Source organism: Schistocerca piceifrons, chromosome 8, assembly GCF_021461385.2.
Source record: "Schistocerca piceifrons isolate TAMUIC-IGC-003096 chromosome 8, iqSchPice1.1, whole genome shotgun sequence".
NCBI lineage: Eukaryota > Metazoa > Arthropoda > Insecta > Orthoptera > Acrididae > Schistocerca > Schistocerca piceifrons.
The window spans coordinates 171,764,062-171,780,682 of NC_060145.1; the positions used below are offsets into that span (position 1 = coordinate 171,764,062).

The 16,621-nt window shown below is 44.3% G+C and overlaps 1 protein-coding gene across 2 annotated transcripts in view; it reads left to right on the forward strand.

Moving 5' to 3' along the window:
- LOC124711420 (putative fatty acyl-CoA reductase CG5065) overlaps nt 1–16,621 on the forward strand; it is a 262,399-nt gene that overhangs the window by 195,174 nt on the left and 50,604 nt on the right. For both annotated transcript variants that reach the window (XM_047241483.1, XM_047241482.1), the window contains 3 exons: nt 356–604; nt 3,803–3,948; nt 7,346–7,455. In XM_047241483.1, the coding sequence (XP_047097439.1) occupies nt 356–604; nt 3,803–3,948; nt 7,346–7,455 (505 nt within the window). The remainder of the gene's footprint in view (nt 1–355; nt 605–3,802; nt 3,949–7,345; nt 7,456–16,621) is intronic.

The following is a 16,621-nucleotide window of genomic DNA, read 5'->3' on the forward strand; positions in this document are numbered from 1 at the left end:
ACTCCATTCTCCCTGCGGATCTCGAAATACTGAATTTCCTAATGATTTCCCAAATGAAATGTGCCATACATCTGGTTCCAACTACCATTCCGTGTTCGAGGTATGTTAATTCCCATCTTGGGACCATAATCACGTCCGGAGCCTTTTCACATGGATCACCTGCGTACAAATTACAGTTCCGTCAATGCACTGCCCTTTTATACATGATACTACCGCCATCAACATCTGCACATACCGCTATCCCACGGCATATGTGTCTACGACCAAATCAAAGACGATCTTAGACACGCCCTCTGGATACCTGCTGCTGACGGTGTAATCTCCGAGTCTCACCGCCGTGTTGTGGTGCCCACAGCTGTTCGACCAGTTGCGGCGCGAGCGGCCGGACGCGCTGAACAAGCTGGTGCCGGTGTGCGGCGATATCACGAGCCCTCACCTCGGACTCAGCGCCACCGACCAGAAGATCCTCGCCGACAACGTCTCCGTCGTCTTCCACTCGGCCGCCACCGTCAAGTTCGACGAGAAGCTCAAGCTGTCCGTCGCCATGAACATCGTCGGCACCAAGCGCCTAGTCCAACTCTGCCACAAGATGGACAAGCTCGAGGTGAGTCCCTCGTTTAAACGTCTACGAGTGCAAATCTCCACTACAAGTTCCTGTCTCATTCGAGTTGTTTCCTGTGGCATATTCGTGCGGACAATCACTTTGACAATAAATGATCTGCTAGAGCAGGGATTCCCAAAGTGGTCGATATCGACCCCTTGGGGTCGATATCGGTTTCCTAGGGGTCGACATAAACCAAAGCTGATTTTGGAGGTCGACGAGGTCTAAAAATCGACCCCTATTAAACTAACACAAGTTTTTATTTAAAACTTTCAAGGTAGGAAAAAACTAAAGATAGGCCCCCTTATTCATAATAGTCTGCTAACTTAAGGCATTGATAATTCTCACTCTGTCTTCTTCCATTGACCTAAGTCAGAATGAAAAATAACACTCTGTAGCAGGACTATTATGAATAAGGGGGTTGATCTTAAAAGTAGGTAATTTGTCCATGGGGGTCTGAGGTAACAGTTTATTTTGGAAAAGGGGTCACTTGTCCAAAATAGTTTGGGGATCCCTGTGCTACAGCGTCTGCCTGTTGATAATTACAGAGCTTTTCATATAGGGTGATTCAGCTGTCCTACCCCTGTCGCTTTATGCAACCCGCAGTGTTAGGTCTGGCCTTCACAAAAACCACGCGCAAGATTTACATCTCTCGCTCGCTACTCGCAAACTATTTGTCCTAGAGGAAAATTGAACAGGACGTTTTTGTAGGAAATCTGATGTAGTGCGTTTTCGCCAGCGGCCAAAGTTTTCGAGTTACTCGAGAAAAAAGTACAAAAGTGAACATCAAACGTACCCTCCCCCCCTCCCCCACCTCCACTTCCACACTCAACCTCCACTGCTCAGTATTTCTAGCATATTTCTACCACTGTACAAAAATTTGCGACTGCACCACATTCGAACTTTTTGGTCTTTACTGATTGACCTCATTACGTCGCCGTCTTAGCTGAAGAATTACAAATTATGAAACTGACCTCTTTATAAACTTTACCTAGCTCTTTTGTGGATTTTAGCAGTGTAAAATGAACAATTACATCGTTGTATTGCTCAAGCTTTCTGACTATGAAACTAGTAAGGCTTAAGTTTGGATCGGATTGTGAACGTTATTAGCTTTAGCTTAATGTTTACAAATATCGTTTTTATTTCATTGCCCTCACAGGCACGTTTACATCAGAAATGTTAAGAAAATAGTCGATTATGATGGTGGCGTAATAGTCCAAACGATAGAGACTAAATATGATAGAATATCGGGAATAGTTGTTGTAGTCGTAAATTTTTGTGCAGTGGTAGGAGGGAGCGTATTTTCTGAAATCCTAACTGGTGAGGCATGAGTGTAGTAATGGACGTGCGTTTGAAGGTCACTTTTATACATTTGTCTCGAATAACTTGAAAACCATGGGCCAGCGAAAACTAATCCCAGTACAAAATCTAACTAAATTGAATTTCCTACAAAAAGGTCCTGTCCATTTTCTTCTGTAGAGCTAATAATAAGGAAATGAGACACTTAAAGTAGTAAAGGAGCTTTGCTATTTGGGGAGCAAAATAACTGATGATGGTCGAAGTAGAGAGGATATAAAATGTAGACTGGCAATGGCAAGGAAAGCGTTTCTGAAGAAGAGAAATTTGTTAACATCGGGTATAGATTTAAGTGTGAGGAAGTCGTTTCTGAAAGTATTTGTATGGAGTGTAGCCATGTATGGAAGTGAAACATGGACGATAAATAGTTTGGACAAGAAGAGAATAGAAGCATTCGAAATGTGGTGCTACAGAAGAATGCTTAAGATTAGATGGGTAGATCACAAAACTAATGAGAAGGTATTGAATAGAATTGGGGAGAAGAGGAGTTTGTGGCACAACTTGACAAGAAGAAGGAACCGGTTGGTAGGACATGTTCTGAGGCATCAAGGGATCACAAATTTAGCATTGGAGGGCAGCGTGGAGGGTAAAAATCGTAGAGGGAGACCAAGAGATGAATACACTAAGCAGATTCAGAAGGATGTAGATTGCAGTAAGTACTGGGAGATGAAGAAGCTTGCACAGGATAGAGTAGCATGGAGAGCTGCATCAAACCAGTCTCAGGACTGAAGACCACAACAACAACAATAATTTCCGAGTATCGAACGAGAGAATATAAAAATCTCGCGCCTGATTTTTGAAGCCAGATGTAACATTATGGGTTACATAAAACGACATCGCTATGGGCAGCTGAATCACGCTCTACACTGTCACACAATTTCTTCAACAACAGATATTATTGTTTGACTTTAATACAAGAACGTTACACAGTATCAGAAGTGGTATTACAAGATTCACTCCTTGGCCAAAAAAGTAATGTGTTAAAAAGGGGAGGAGCAATCGAAATGAAACTTCACGGGTTCAGAGGGAATGTGATATTATTTCAATGATTACAATGTCGAATCAGATTTACGAAGAACTTGGCAGTAGGAGTCCACTTATCAGTATGGCAGTTCACTCTCTCTGGTCTGCTTACACGCACTGACTCGGTTGGGGAGGGTGTAACAAAGCCATGACCTGTGTATCCTTGATACTGGGAAGGACTTGACGTCCCAGTTGGTCCTACACATATGCTACCAGGAACAGATCGGGGAATCTTCCTGGCCACAGGAGTACCTCAGCATCACAGAGACAATTCATAGACACACGTGCCATGTGTGGAGGGCATTGTCCTGCTGGTAAATGGCACCACAATACTGTCGCGTGAGAGGTAACGCACGAGGACACAAGATGCCCGTGATGTACCTTTGTATCACCAGAATTCCCTCAGTCACTACCAGCCATTGCCTGAAGTCGTCCCCGATGACTCTCCGTACCATAACAGGAGTTAACTATACGGTGACTCTCCAAGACGTTGGAAGAACGGGACCATTCCCAATGTCGCCAGTGTGCTCGCCGACGATGGTTGTCCGGGGTAGTGCTGAACCACGATTCACTGGAGACCACAACGCGATGCCATTCGTCAGTATTCCACGCTTCCCAGTCACGGCGTCACTGCAAAGGCAGCCGCTTGTGTTATCAGCGTGTTGGCGCCCTCGCCTACGGAGGCAGATGTCTGTCCATTGTTGCCGCTTCGCAGTGGCCAGACGCAGCACAATCAGCAAAGGGAAACACCCCACCGTTTCCAGGAGTGATGACGTGGAAGTGCCGGCGTTGTTGAGACGCGAGATGGGCGTCATGTTGCAGGCGCTGGTGCACGTGTCGACTGCGTACTGCAACTGCGACCGCAGCGAGGTGTCGGAGATGGTGTACCCGCCGCCCGCAGACCCCGAGAAGATCGTCGAGTGCGTCGAGTGGATGGACGAGGACCTGCTGGACGCAATCACGCCCAAGTCAGTACCGCTGCGCACCTCCCGCCTTATTTCGCTATACCTGCATTTGCCCATTGCACCATCAATGCCACAGTGTTAAACAAGTTGCAATCACTGTGTGACGTCATCTAAAAAGCTTCCAATTGTTGATTACCGCGATGTTATCCGGCATGGTCTTTCTCAGAAAAGCTCACTGCGCCTGGAACTAGTTACGAACGCCCGTGTTCCATATGAAGGGCTTATTTCAATAGTGGTACAAGTCCATTACCTCCACTTTTCTGCCTATAATACTTCTGCAATTAATGATCCAAACAAACAGAAAGAAAGGTTCATATCTAGCAAGAAGCCATATGTTTAGATATTTCTGGTATCTCAACTGCAGATTTTTTCAGCTCTCATTTAACTTTAGGACTCTGTACCTCACAATGAACAAGAATGGACTTGTACCTCTATTGAAATAAGCCCTTCATATACTGTTTCTGCGACGTTCGACTCTTTGATCGGATTACACCATCACATACAGAGCTATCCTGGATGCGTACAGACAAGCGCAGTGATTTTCATTCAGTCTATCTCCTCAATTATCCTATCAACGTACACTGTCCATCATACCTCTCCTCGATCTTAACGCTCTTGTCTCAACATCAAGGCAGAAACGCCCTTTCCCAACAGAGCAAATTCCTTTCTGTCGCGCTCCATCACTCAGCCGCTTTCTCGAAGTTCTTTTCTGTAGCAGGAATCCGACTCTGGGATGAGCTCCCTCATTGCATTAGAGAACTGACTAACATATCTTGCTTCAAAAGATATGACATACCTTATGAAGCAATAATAATATAATTGTCCTTCTACGCACTAGTTACCTCTTTACATCCTTCTTCCCAAAAAAATCTTCATTTTCCAGTATTCTTAGCTCGTGCAGTGTACCTATAATTCCCTTCCTTTTAACTTGCTAGATCGTTTCTATACACCTGTAAATATTATTTGCATCTGCCACTATATATTTTATATTATTACTATTATTGTTATTACTATTAATGACAGTAGCAGCAGCAGTAGTAGAAGTACTGCTCGTATTACCTAATTTGACTCTTAATACTATTTATTTACATTGTCTCTAGATACATTCAAATCACCTTAATTCTATTAACCCTGGTTTATAACTATTTGTGATATTTAAATTATCGCTATTCACCATGTAAGTAAGATAAAAAAATACAGCGTGTGTGAAAGCCTGGTCTGATGTAAGAATGCGCTTAAGGTAAGAGAGGGTTAAGACCCTAATCTGATCAGGTGCCCTGTGAACGCCAGCAGTTACGGTGCTCCATTGAGAGAACATCGCCGACTGAAAGGTCTGAGGAGAGGCACAAATGTCATTATATGGTTTACAGAAGGCGATAATGAAACATTGGTGAGTTCGGTGTGGCATCCCAGTGGATGTTACCGTCGACGTTGCTGTTACTGTAGCTGCCCCAGGTAAAGCTAGTGCCTCTGCAGTGTCACGAGAGTTATCCATCCCACGGCCAACAGTAAAGAAAGTTTTGCAGTCTGTATTACACTGGTACCCGCAGAAGATCCAGACGGTGTAGAAACTGAAACCTCGTGATCTGCAGCAACGTTCTGAATTTTCTGTTCGGCTTCTGGCATGAATAGAATGACGTGTGGCCGGGCAGTAGTCTATGGAGTGACAACGCCCATTTTACACTAGAGGGTGCAGTGAATACACAGAATTGTCGAATATGAGGTACTGTTAAACGATGTATCGGGCACAAAGAGCCATTGCACTCACTGTGTGTGACTCTGTGGTGTGGAATCACAATCACTTTTATTCTTTGTCCGTTCCTCAGAAGAGAATACATCCAGAGGGTCTGTCAGGTGGACCGTGATATCTGAGTGTTATCAAGACCTCCTCGTAGAGCACGTGATTCCTACTTTCAAACAGCGCAAATGTGTGGAAACCACTGGTTTCATGCAAGATGGTTAATAATAAAAATCGTCATTATGCCTTTTGATTTGTTTGACCTTCTATGTCCATGTCCCATTCCCATTCAATTGCATATGGAAACATACATATATGTCTTTCTTGCATTCACAGCGCCAGATTTTCCCCTGCTGGCCAAACGTGGAATTAATTTACTTTCAATCTTGAATCGGTTCTGTGTTAAAGCATTAGCATATGTACCAAGTTTCGCTGGCATATAACAATTAAACCCCACAATGGACCTCTGTGCACATCTGCACTTTAATTGTAGTTGTTGTGTTGGCAGAAGAGCCAACACCGTGTTACTAGTGGAGGCCGAAATGCACGCGTTTTAGCTCACGCAGGCTGGCGTGAGGAGGGAAGAACTATACTGACGTGAGGTGTGGAACATGACAAGGAATTAGAATTTAGAAAGCGGACGTAATTAGTTTGATACTTTAATCCATTATTGATGAACGTCGCTCTTGACGATACATGATTCACAATATTATCTGTTCAGAATACATGCATAGTTACTGAATATGGCACCTTGCTAGGTCGTAGCAAATGACGTAGCTGAAGGCTATGCTAAACTGTCGTCTCTGCAAATGAGAGCGTAAGTAGACAGTGAACCATCGCTAGCAAAGTCGGCTGTTCAACTGGGGCGAGTGCTAGGGAGTCTCTCTAGACTAGACCTGCCGTGTGGCGGCGCTCGGTCTGCAATCACTGATAGTGGCGACACGCGAGTCCGACGTATACTAACAGAACGCGGCCGATTTAAAAGCTACCACCTAGCAAGTGTGGTGTCTGGCGGTGACACCACAGTAGTCACCCAGCCGGCCGCTGTGGCCGAGCGGTTCTAGGCGCTTCAATCCTGAACCGCGCTGCTGCTACGGTCGCAGGTTCGAATCCTGCCTCAGGCATGGATGTGTGTTATGTCCTTAGGTTAGTTAGGTTTAAATAGTTCTCAGTCTAAGGGACTGATGATCTCAGATGTTAAGTCCCATAGTGCTTAGAGCCATTTGAACTATTTGTAGCCACCCGGTATTTAGCATCTCCTCTAGAGGAGGCGGCCAACGGACTTCTGCCTTTGTATTTCCTGTAACTTGTGTCTGCCTCTGCCTCTCTCTATTAGTATGGATGCGCCATGTAATCATCTCTAAAATCTTACAACTTTTGGCCACGCATCGCGGTCGCCTATGGAATTGGCATATGATAAAACTACACCCTTTGTAGACTGACTCAATGTGAATGGTTGCCTGCAATAGATACAGACAATTTCATTGAATTTGGCCCCCTGTCGTGCCTGACTGAAGCACCTCTTCCATCCATCCACATCCCATTCGCTGCCCTGTGCACTTGGCTAGTGTGTAAGAGACAGTTGCATTTCCTTCGCCATTACCGGTGAGCGTGCGCAGATTGGGAGACGTGTGAGCTAACGAAGCGTTGCCGTGTGCGCAGGATCATCGGCAACCGGCCCAACACGTACACCTTCACCAAGGCGCTGGCGGAGCACATGCTGGTGGAGCAGAGCGGCGGCCTGCCCGTCGCCATCGTCCGGCCCTCCATTGGTGAGTCACAGCATACGTCACAACATGGCCGCCAGGCATCTAGCACAGCACTTCAGCCGTGGGCTTAAGTGGTACTCGAAATTCACGGACGTCTTATACGTCAACTTTTTCTGTTCTTCACTTCTGTATTAGCAGTTTCACAAGTAATAAGGGAGTTACTTGATGTTCAGCGCATGTAATAATGTCTTATGTCGGTCGGATGTGTTTCACTTTTAATTAAAGTATCGTGAGTGGTCACAACAACAATTACGATTTTGCTTACAAATCGACTTAACGAGATAATAAACAGTACCCATATTTAGAAATACTTTCACTGGTACCACTTTTATTGCTTCTACTTCAGTTCCTGATTAGTAATTAATGAGGAGGTACTAAACAGAATTGGGGAGAAAAGAAATTTGTGCCACAACTTGACTAGAAGAAGGGATCGATTGGTAGGACACATTCTGAGACATCAAGGGATCACCAATTTAGTATTGGAGGCAAGTGTGTGTGGGGCGGGGGCAGGGGGAAACATCGGTTAGGGAGACCAAGAGATAAATACAGCTAGCTGATTCAGAGGGATGTAGGTTGCAGTAGTTACTCCTAGATGAAGAGGCTTGCATAGGATAGAATACCACAGAGAGCTGCATCAAACCATTCCTTGGACTGAAGACAATAGCAACAACCTCAATTCCAAATGTTCTTCTACTCACAGGCATTCGACTTTTTAGCACACTGCAACACCCTGACACACTAGATTTTCTGATTATCTATTCACCTCGTTAACGTTCCCCTTTCTTTATCGGGCGGAATGTTATCGTCGTTTCTTTCGCCTTTTTAGCTCTGACAGCGCCTGATACCCGTATATGTGCTTCTATGTATCCAAGTGCCCCCCCCCCCTCTTTCTCTCTCTCTCTCTCTCTCTCTCTCTCACACACACACTGTGTGTGTGTGTGTGTGTGTGTGTGTGTGTGTGTGTACATGCACATCAACCATATAACACACACAGTCCAACCACGTTATTGTGACCACCAGCTATGTTCGACATCAACATTCAGTAACCACTCACAGACAGCAGGTGGCGGTAGTAGCAGTGGAGGGTATGTGAAGCGTGTCAGAGGGAATACAGAAAACAATCCATTCGTTGCCGTAACGTGGAAACGGAGAGATTTATCTGGCGTCCAAAGCGGCATGCTCATTGACTTTCGGGCCGAGGATGGAAGCATTTTCGATATGGCCAGGTTTGTAAACTGTTCACACGCTGCCGCGATTAAAATATACCGAGCGCGGCAAAACGACGCTGTCCTAAAACGGCGGCAAGGCAATTGAAGTACACCGCGGGCCATAGATGACAGAGGTGATGTGTAGATGTGTACTGGCGAATAGACGTGCAACTGATGAGCAACTGGCGCCCAGACCAATCAAGGCGCTACCAACAATGTCTTCTCAACGACCGTTCAGCAAATGATCCTGCGTACGGGCCTCCATAGCAGGCGCCTTGTTCATGCTCCCACACTGACCGCTACGCGTCAGCGACGAAGGCTTGAATTTGCGCGCCAATACCGCAACGGGACGGGACGTTGCTGCGGACGGCGTGAAACGTTTGAAAGCAAACACCCTGCAACTATCGTCGGAAGGGTCCAGCCCGCAGGACGGAGCGTTGTGGTCACGGGAATGTTTTCGTGGCATTTCCTCGGTGATCTCGTTATTCTGGAAGGCGCAGTGAATCAATACAAATATGCATCTATCCTTGGGAATCGTGCCCACCCCTACATGGAGTTTGTTTATCCTTTGCACGATGACATCTACCAACACGACAATGCATCATGTTACATGGCTCACAGTGTACGTGAGTGGTTCGAAGATCAGAGGATGAGTTTACCGTACTCCCCTCTCCACCAGACTCCCATGTTTTAAACCCAATCGAGAATCTGTGGGATCTCCTCGATCATGCAGTTTGCGTCATGGATCCTCCACCGAGAAACCTGCCGCAGCTGGCCACGGCACTAGAGTCCGCATGGCTCCATATCCATATTGGTACCACGCAGAACCTCACTGACTCTCTTCTTGAAGGTCTAGCAGCATTCCGCAATGCAGAAGGTAGATACTCAGACTTTTGACAAGTTTGTTCACATAATGTGACTGGACAGTAAACATATAAGGTGTTTCACCTACCAGAGGAAATGCGTAAATCGTCTGACGTGTCTTAGCAAGAAGAGGGAGGGAGGGAGTGAGGGGGGGGGGGGAGAAGAGAGAGACTTCGATAGACAACAGACGCTGCCACAGCTTCAAAAATAAACAAAAGACAATCGCATTCTGTGCGGTATTAAACAAAGAAAACGAGGTGAATGTGGTTTCTTAATAGCATGAAAATGATAAAATAATGTGTGTCAATGCAGTATGCCAAAAAAGTCCAATAACTGTGTCTAGAAGAAAACATTAAAATAAATCGCAGTCAAAAAACATGAGTAGTAAATGTAATTTTAAACATGGGAGTTGGTTATGATCTCGTTTAACAGACTTGTAAGCAAAACCACAATTGTTACGATGATCACCAAAGGAGGTTTAAATAAAACCGAAACATGTCTGTTACAAATAAGACTATTGTTCAAAATGTGTGTGAAATCTTATGGGACTTAACTGCTAAGGTCATCAGTCCCTAAGCTTACACACTACTTAACCTAAATTATCCTAAGGACAAACACACGCACCCGTGCTCGAGGGAGGACTCGAACCTCCGCCGGGACCAGCCGCACAGTGAATAAGACTATTACTGTCGCAAATGACGGAGTAACATATTACTGGAAAACATCTTGTCCGTTACGTCAACGATCTTATTATTAACTTCTGCCCTTTTATTTTTACAGAGCTTCAACCGCAACTAACAATTTTGCATGACTGCCGGTTTCGTATAATTGTAGCCGTTATCAGAACTATTTATTTCAGCATGTTGTCCGTATCACCAGTAAATAATCTGGTCTTCGTCCTACGGCAAGGTAATCGTGCAAATATGATTGCTGCATATCATATTAATTAACAGGTGCAATACCAAAAATATGGTCGTTGCGCATTAGCAAGCGAACGTTGAAAAATACGGCAGTTAAACCACTGCAATAACCCATAGGCGCTTTCAGAAAAATTACAGCATTACGACGAATCATTAATGTATTTGGAAGCATTTACGGGTTGTTACGGTGGTTTAACTACCGTATTTTTCTTGGTTCGCTTGTTACTACGCACCGAGCATGTATTTGGTATTGCACCTGTCACTTAATGTAATATCAAAAAACCATATTTTCAGGGTTGTCTTGCCGTAAGACAGCAGTAACAATATTTATTACGTGTTGTGCACAACAGTCCAGAAATATTAAAAATAAATTTAAAAAGTTTTAAAACCTTCCTTCGTGCCACCTCCCAGACTTATACATGATGTTACACGGGTTTCTTCTGTGCTACTGGTTCTATCATAAGTGGAATATTATTACACGAGTCCGTTAGATTTTTAATCGTCCGCTCGCAGTGTACTATGGCTCATAATCTTTGAACAGTAGTTTGCACATTATGCGTTACAACAAGATTTGGCAAATGCTAATTTTTCACTATTTATCTTGAGCCGTATATTAAATACACACTCATCTGTTGTATTCCTGTCCTTATACTCCGTATGTATTGCATGTTGTATTTTATTTTATATACTGATGTTTATCTCTGCAAAACTGGCACATGCAAAATACCCTTCCTAGCATTTTGCGTGTAACTCTGTAAATTTCGTTTTTTCTTATGGTTGGAATACCAGTATACCGATTTTAAAGTTTTTACACATGAATTTCTTGACATTAAACTACGCATATGTTGTAATTTATTATTTTATTGAACAGCTATATGTTCACTTGCTTTAACTACCTTTCTATGCATTGGCGACATCTTACTGTGATAATTTTCGCCAGTCCACTTGTATCAGATCGATATCTGATAGATAATAAACTGGGTGTGTAATAGATATAATATAACATTGTTTGTGATTTAAAACTACGTTGTATCAGTCGTAATGTCAGTACTTCGGCATTTCAGAACATATAATTTTCATAGACGCCGTATAGTACTGCCATCTGTTGGTCTTTGTACCTAATACAGTGTACTTCGATATGTACAGTGAATCAGTTTGCGCTCAAATGTCATCAAGTAATGTATACCAGATACTTTGTATCCGTGTTTGACGATTTCATTTTCGTTTTACCTGAGAATGTGAGTCCTACACCCCTTCGTTGGTTTTACAATGTTCATTCTATGTACTTTATCAAGGTTTTTTCACCGAGTGCTTGCTTCTTCTGTTTTTACGGACAATTGGGAGACATTAGAGCACCCGTCCTATAGTCCTGGTCTCTCTCCATGCGAGTATCACACTTTCGGTGCCTTAAAAAAGACCTTCAAGGGTCGACGATTACCCTCGGACAGGGATGCGCAGTAAGTACTTACGGACTTCTTCACGCAGAGGACATGGTGTTTCACGAAACGGGTATCTTCAGCCTGGTGCGTCAATGGGATGTTCGGCTCAATGCTAACGACGATTTTACATGATTGGCATACAGATTGTACGGCATTTGAACGGAAACTTTTTGATCGCCCTTTCAGTTAAAAGAGAGAGTAACTCAGCCACAATTCAGTGAAGAATCTGATAGCTATTGCATGGCACATGTAGCTATGTTCAGTTTTAACAATTTAAGCTGTCACTCAATATCGCTGACACTAATATCTATTTCATTCATCTTTTCAGTGGTACAAGGTTGAAATTGGGTCCTGGGTTCCCCTTTGGAAAGGAACATTTGAAAACGGAAAGAAGGGCGTAGTCTTAATTGAACGCACGCAAGATAGGATATTTTCGTCAATTTTTCAAGTAAAATAAAAGGCAATGCTTAATCGGATGTTATAACTTTATTCACTAAATTTATTTTTGTATCAACATGGGAAGCTCCCAGTAACCGCTGCACCAGGCGGAAGAATCACTTGCAGCCGGAAAACTAGTCATCGGCGGGAATTGTCGAAGCCCTCCTTCTAGACCTAACAAATATTGTTGTATAAGTCATTTTCTAACAAAATGTTTGTTTTCGAAATATGTCATTTTCTTCGCATACAATATTGAGACAGAACCGTGCACCGAAAATAGCTTTTAAAGATATCGCAAAATGGCTTCGTAAGCAAACTGAAAGTTCAGTGTAGAATGCGATCATCAAAGGGGAATCAAAATCAAATGTATTGTTAATTTGAAAAATATAATTTCGAGAAAACGCTTCTAGACTTGGGTTACATTTTTATACACTACGGGCCATTAAAATCGCTACACCACGAAGATGACGTGCTACAGACGCGAAATTTAACCGACAGAAAGATGATGCTGTGATATGCAAATGATTAGCTTTTCAGAGCATTCACACAAGGTTGGCGCCAGTGGCGACACCTACAATGTGTTGACGTGAGGAAAGTTTCGAACCGATTTCTCATACACAAGTAGCAGTTGACCGGCGTTGCCTGGTGGAACGTTGTTGTGATGCCTCGTGTGAGGATTAGAAATGCGTACCATCACGTTTCCGGCTTTGATAAAGGTCGGATTGTAGCCTATCGCGATTGTGGTTTATCGTATCGCGATATTGCTGCTCGCGTTGGTCGAGATCCAATGACCGTTAGCAGATTATGGAATCGGTGGGTTCGGGAGGATAATACGGAACGCCGTGCTGGATGCCTGCGGCGTCGTATCACTAGCAGTCGAGATGACAGGCATCTTATCCGCATGGCTGTAACGGATCGTGCAGCCACGTCTCGATCCCTGAGTCAACAGATGGGGACGTTTGCAAGACAACAACCATCTGCACCAACAGTTCTACGACGTTTGCAGCAGCATGGACTGTCAGCTCGGAGACCATAGCTGCGATTACCCTTGACGCTGCATCACAGACAGGAGCGCATGGGATGGTGAACCCCATGACGAACCTGGGTGCACGAATGGCAAAACGTCATTTTTTCGGATGAATCCAGGTTCTGTTTACAGCATCATTGCGGTGAACGCACATTGGAAGCGAGTATTCGTCATCGCCATACTGGCGTATCACCCGGCGTGATGGTATGGGGTGCCATTGGTTACACATCTCGGTCACCTCTTGTTCGCATTGACGGCACTTTGGACAGTGGACGTTACATTTCAGACGTGTTACGACCCGTGGTTCTACCCTTCATTCGATCCCTGCGAAACTCTACATTTCACCACAATAATGCACGACCGCATGTTGCAGGTCCTGTACGGGCCTTTCTGGACGCAGAAAATGTTCGACTGATGCCCTGGCCAGCACATTCGCCAGATCTCTCACCAATTGAAACCGTCTGGTCAATGGTGGCCGAGCAACTGGCTTGTCACAATACGCTAGTCACTACTCTTGATGAACTGTGGTATCGTGTTGAAGCTGCATGGACAGCTATACCTGTACACGCCATCCAAGCTCCGTTTGACTCAATGCCCAGGCGTATCAAGGCCGTTATTACGGCCAGAGGTGGTTGTTCTGGGTACTGATTTCTCAGGATCTATGCACCCAAACTGCGTGAAAATGTAATCACATGTCAGTTCTAGTATAATATATTTGTCCAATGAATACCCATTTATCATCTACATTTCTTCTTGGTGTAGCAATTTTAATGGCCAGTTGTGTAGTTAAGCTGATCGTATTCTATAGTCAGCTACACAGTTATCCTTTCAGATCCAAAAGGAGGTCCTCCTCCAACCGTCTTCGCAGCCACGGTGGTCCTGCCGTTCTTTTTGGCAGCTTATGTCGTGAGCTGCTCTACTCGCTCGGGACGCTTTTGTGCAAAAGTTGTAACAGGGGCCGATCTAAAGTTTGAGGTCTTCTGTAATTTACTTAAATCAACGGCCTTGCTACGGGTTCACGCCCGACCTTCGAGGTCAACCAAAGTTGGTTCCGGCCTGAACTTAGGTGTGTTATCACCTGGGTAAAACAGAGCACCGCTTGGTTTGAAGGACATACAAGTCGCCAAAGTGGCGTCGAATGGAGAGACATTCACCAGGCCCTGTTTTTTTCCCGCAATTCCTGTAACACCCTTGTTGAAACCGTATGTTGCCACATTGATCATGGAGTCGACTATTTTTTTCCTCCGTTGTCAATGGTATTCGGAGACGCTTTTTCACAAATCGCCTCGTAGAGTGTGCGGAAAATGTGTAATGTCTTCGCGTATGTTGTTCCAAAACCTACATCATTTCATATTTCACCAGCTATCGATGGACCTTAAAAATTACGTTCTTCCATCGAAAAAGGATGAAATTAGTGGTTTAACATGGTAGATGATGAATATTGTACCCGTGGTCTAGGGGTAGCGTCTTTGATTCATAATCAAAAACGTCTTCGGTCCCGGGTTCGAGCCCCGCCACTGCCTAAATTTTGATAAATAATCAGCATTGGCGGCCGAAGACTTCCGGCATAAGAAGTCAGCCTCATTCTGCCAACGGCCTTGTCAAAGAGGGCGGAGGAGCGGATAGAGGTTCAGGGCACTCTCTTGTCCTAGGGGTGGGAAATTGCCCCTAAAGGCGGAAGAATTAGCAATGATCAACGACATGAGGATGCAGAAGGCAATGGAAACCACTGCATTAAAGACACGTAACGTGTATCCACAGGACATGTGGCCTGTAATTGAAGAAGTGTCATGATGATCTCTCCATTGGCAAAAGATTCCGGAATAGTCCCCCATTCGGATCTCCGGGAGGAGACTGCCAAGGGGGAGGTTACCATGAGAAAAAGATTGAATAATCTACGAAAGGATAACGTTCTACGAGTCGGGGCGTGGAATGTCAGAAGCTTGAACGTGGTAGGGAAACTAGAAAATCTGAAAAGGGAAATGCAAAGGCTCAATCTAGATATAGTAGGGGTCAGTGAAGTGAAGTGGAAGGAAGACAAGGATTTCTGGTCAGATGAGTATCGGGTAATATCAACAGCAGCAGAAAATGGTATAACAGGTGTAGGATTCGTTATGAATAGGAAGGTAGGGCAGAGGGTGTGTTACTGTGAACAGCTCAGTGACCAGGATGTTCTAATCAGAATCGACAGCAGACCAACACCAACAACGACAGTTCAGGTATACATGCCGACGCCGCAAGCTGAAGATGAACAGATAGAGAAAGTGTATCAGGATATTGAAAGGGTAATGCAGTATGTAAAGGGGGACGAAAATCTAATAGTCGTGGGCGACTGGAATGCAGTTGTAGGGGAAGGAGTAGAAGAAAAGGTTACAGGAGAATATAGGCTTGGGACAAGGAATGAAAGAGGAGAAAGACTAATTGAGTTCTGTAACAAGTTTCAGCTAGTAATATCGAATACCCTGTTCAAGAATCACAAGAGGAGGAGGTGTACTTGGAAAAGGCCGGAAGATACGGGAAGATTTCAATTAGATTACATCATGGTCAGACTGAGATTCCGAAATCAGATACTGGATTTTAAGGCGTACCCAGGAGCAGATATAGACTCAGATCGCAATATAGTAGTGATGAAGAGTAGGCTGAAGTTCAAGACATTAGTCAGGAAGAATCAATACGCAAAGAAGTGGGATACGGAAGTACTAAGGAATGACGAGATACGTTTGAAGTTCTCTAACGCTATAGATACAGGAATAAGGAATAGCGCAGTAGGCAGTACAGTTGAAGAGGAATGGACATCTCTAAAAAGGGCCATCACAGAAGTTGGGAAGGAAAACATAGGTACAAAGAAGGTAGCTGCGAAGAAACCATGGGTAACAGAAGAAATACTTCAGTTGATTGATGAAAGGAGGAAGTACAAACATGTTCCGGGAAAATCAGGAATACGGAAATACAAGTCGCTGAGGAATGAAATAAATAGGAATTCAGGGAAACTAAGACGAAATGGCTGCAGGAAAAATGTGAAGACATCGAAAAAGATTTGATTGTCGGAAGGACAGACTCAGCATACAGAAAAGTCAAAACAACCTTTGGTGACATTAAAAGCAACGGTGGTAACATTAAGAGTGCAACGGGAATTCCACTGTTAAATGCAGAGGAGAGAGCAGATAGGTGGAAAGAATACATTGAAAGCCTCTATGAGGGTGAAGATTTGTCTGATGTGATAGAAGAAGAAACAGGAGTCCATTTAGAAGAGGTAGGGATCCAGTATTAGAA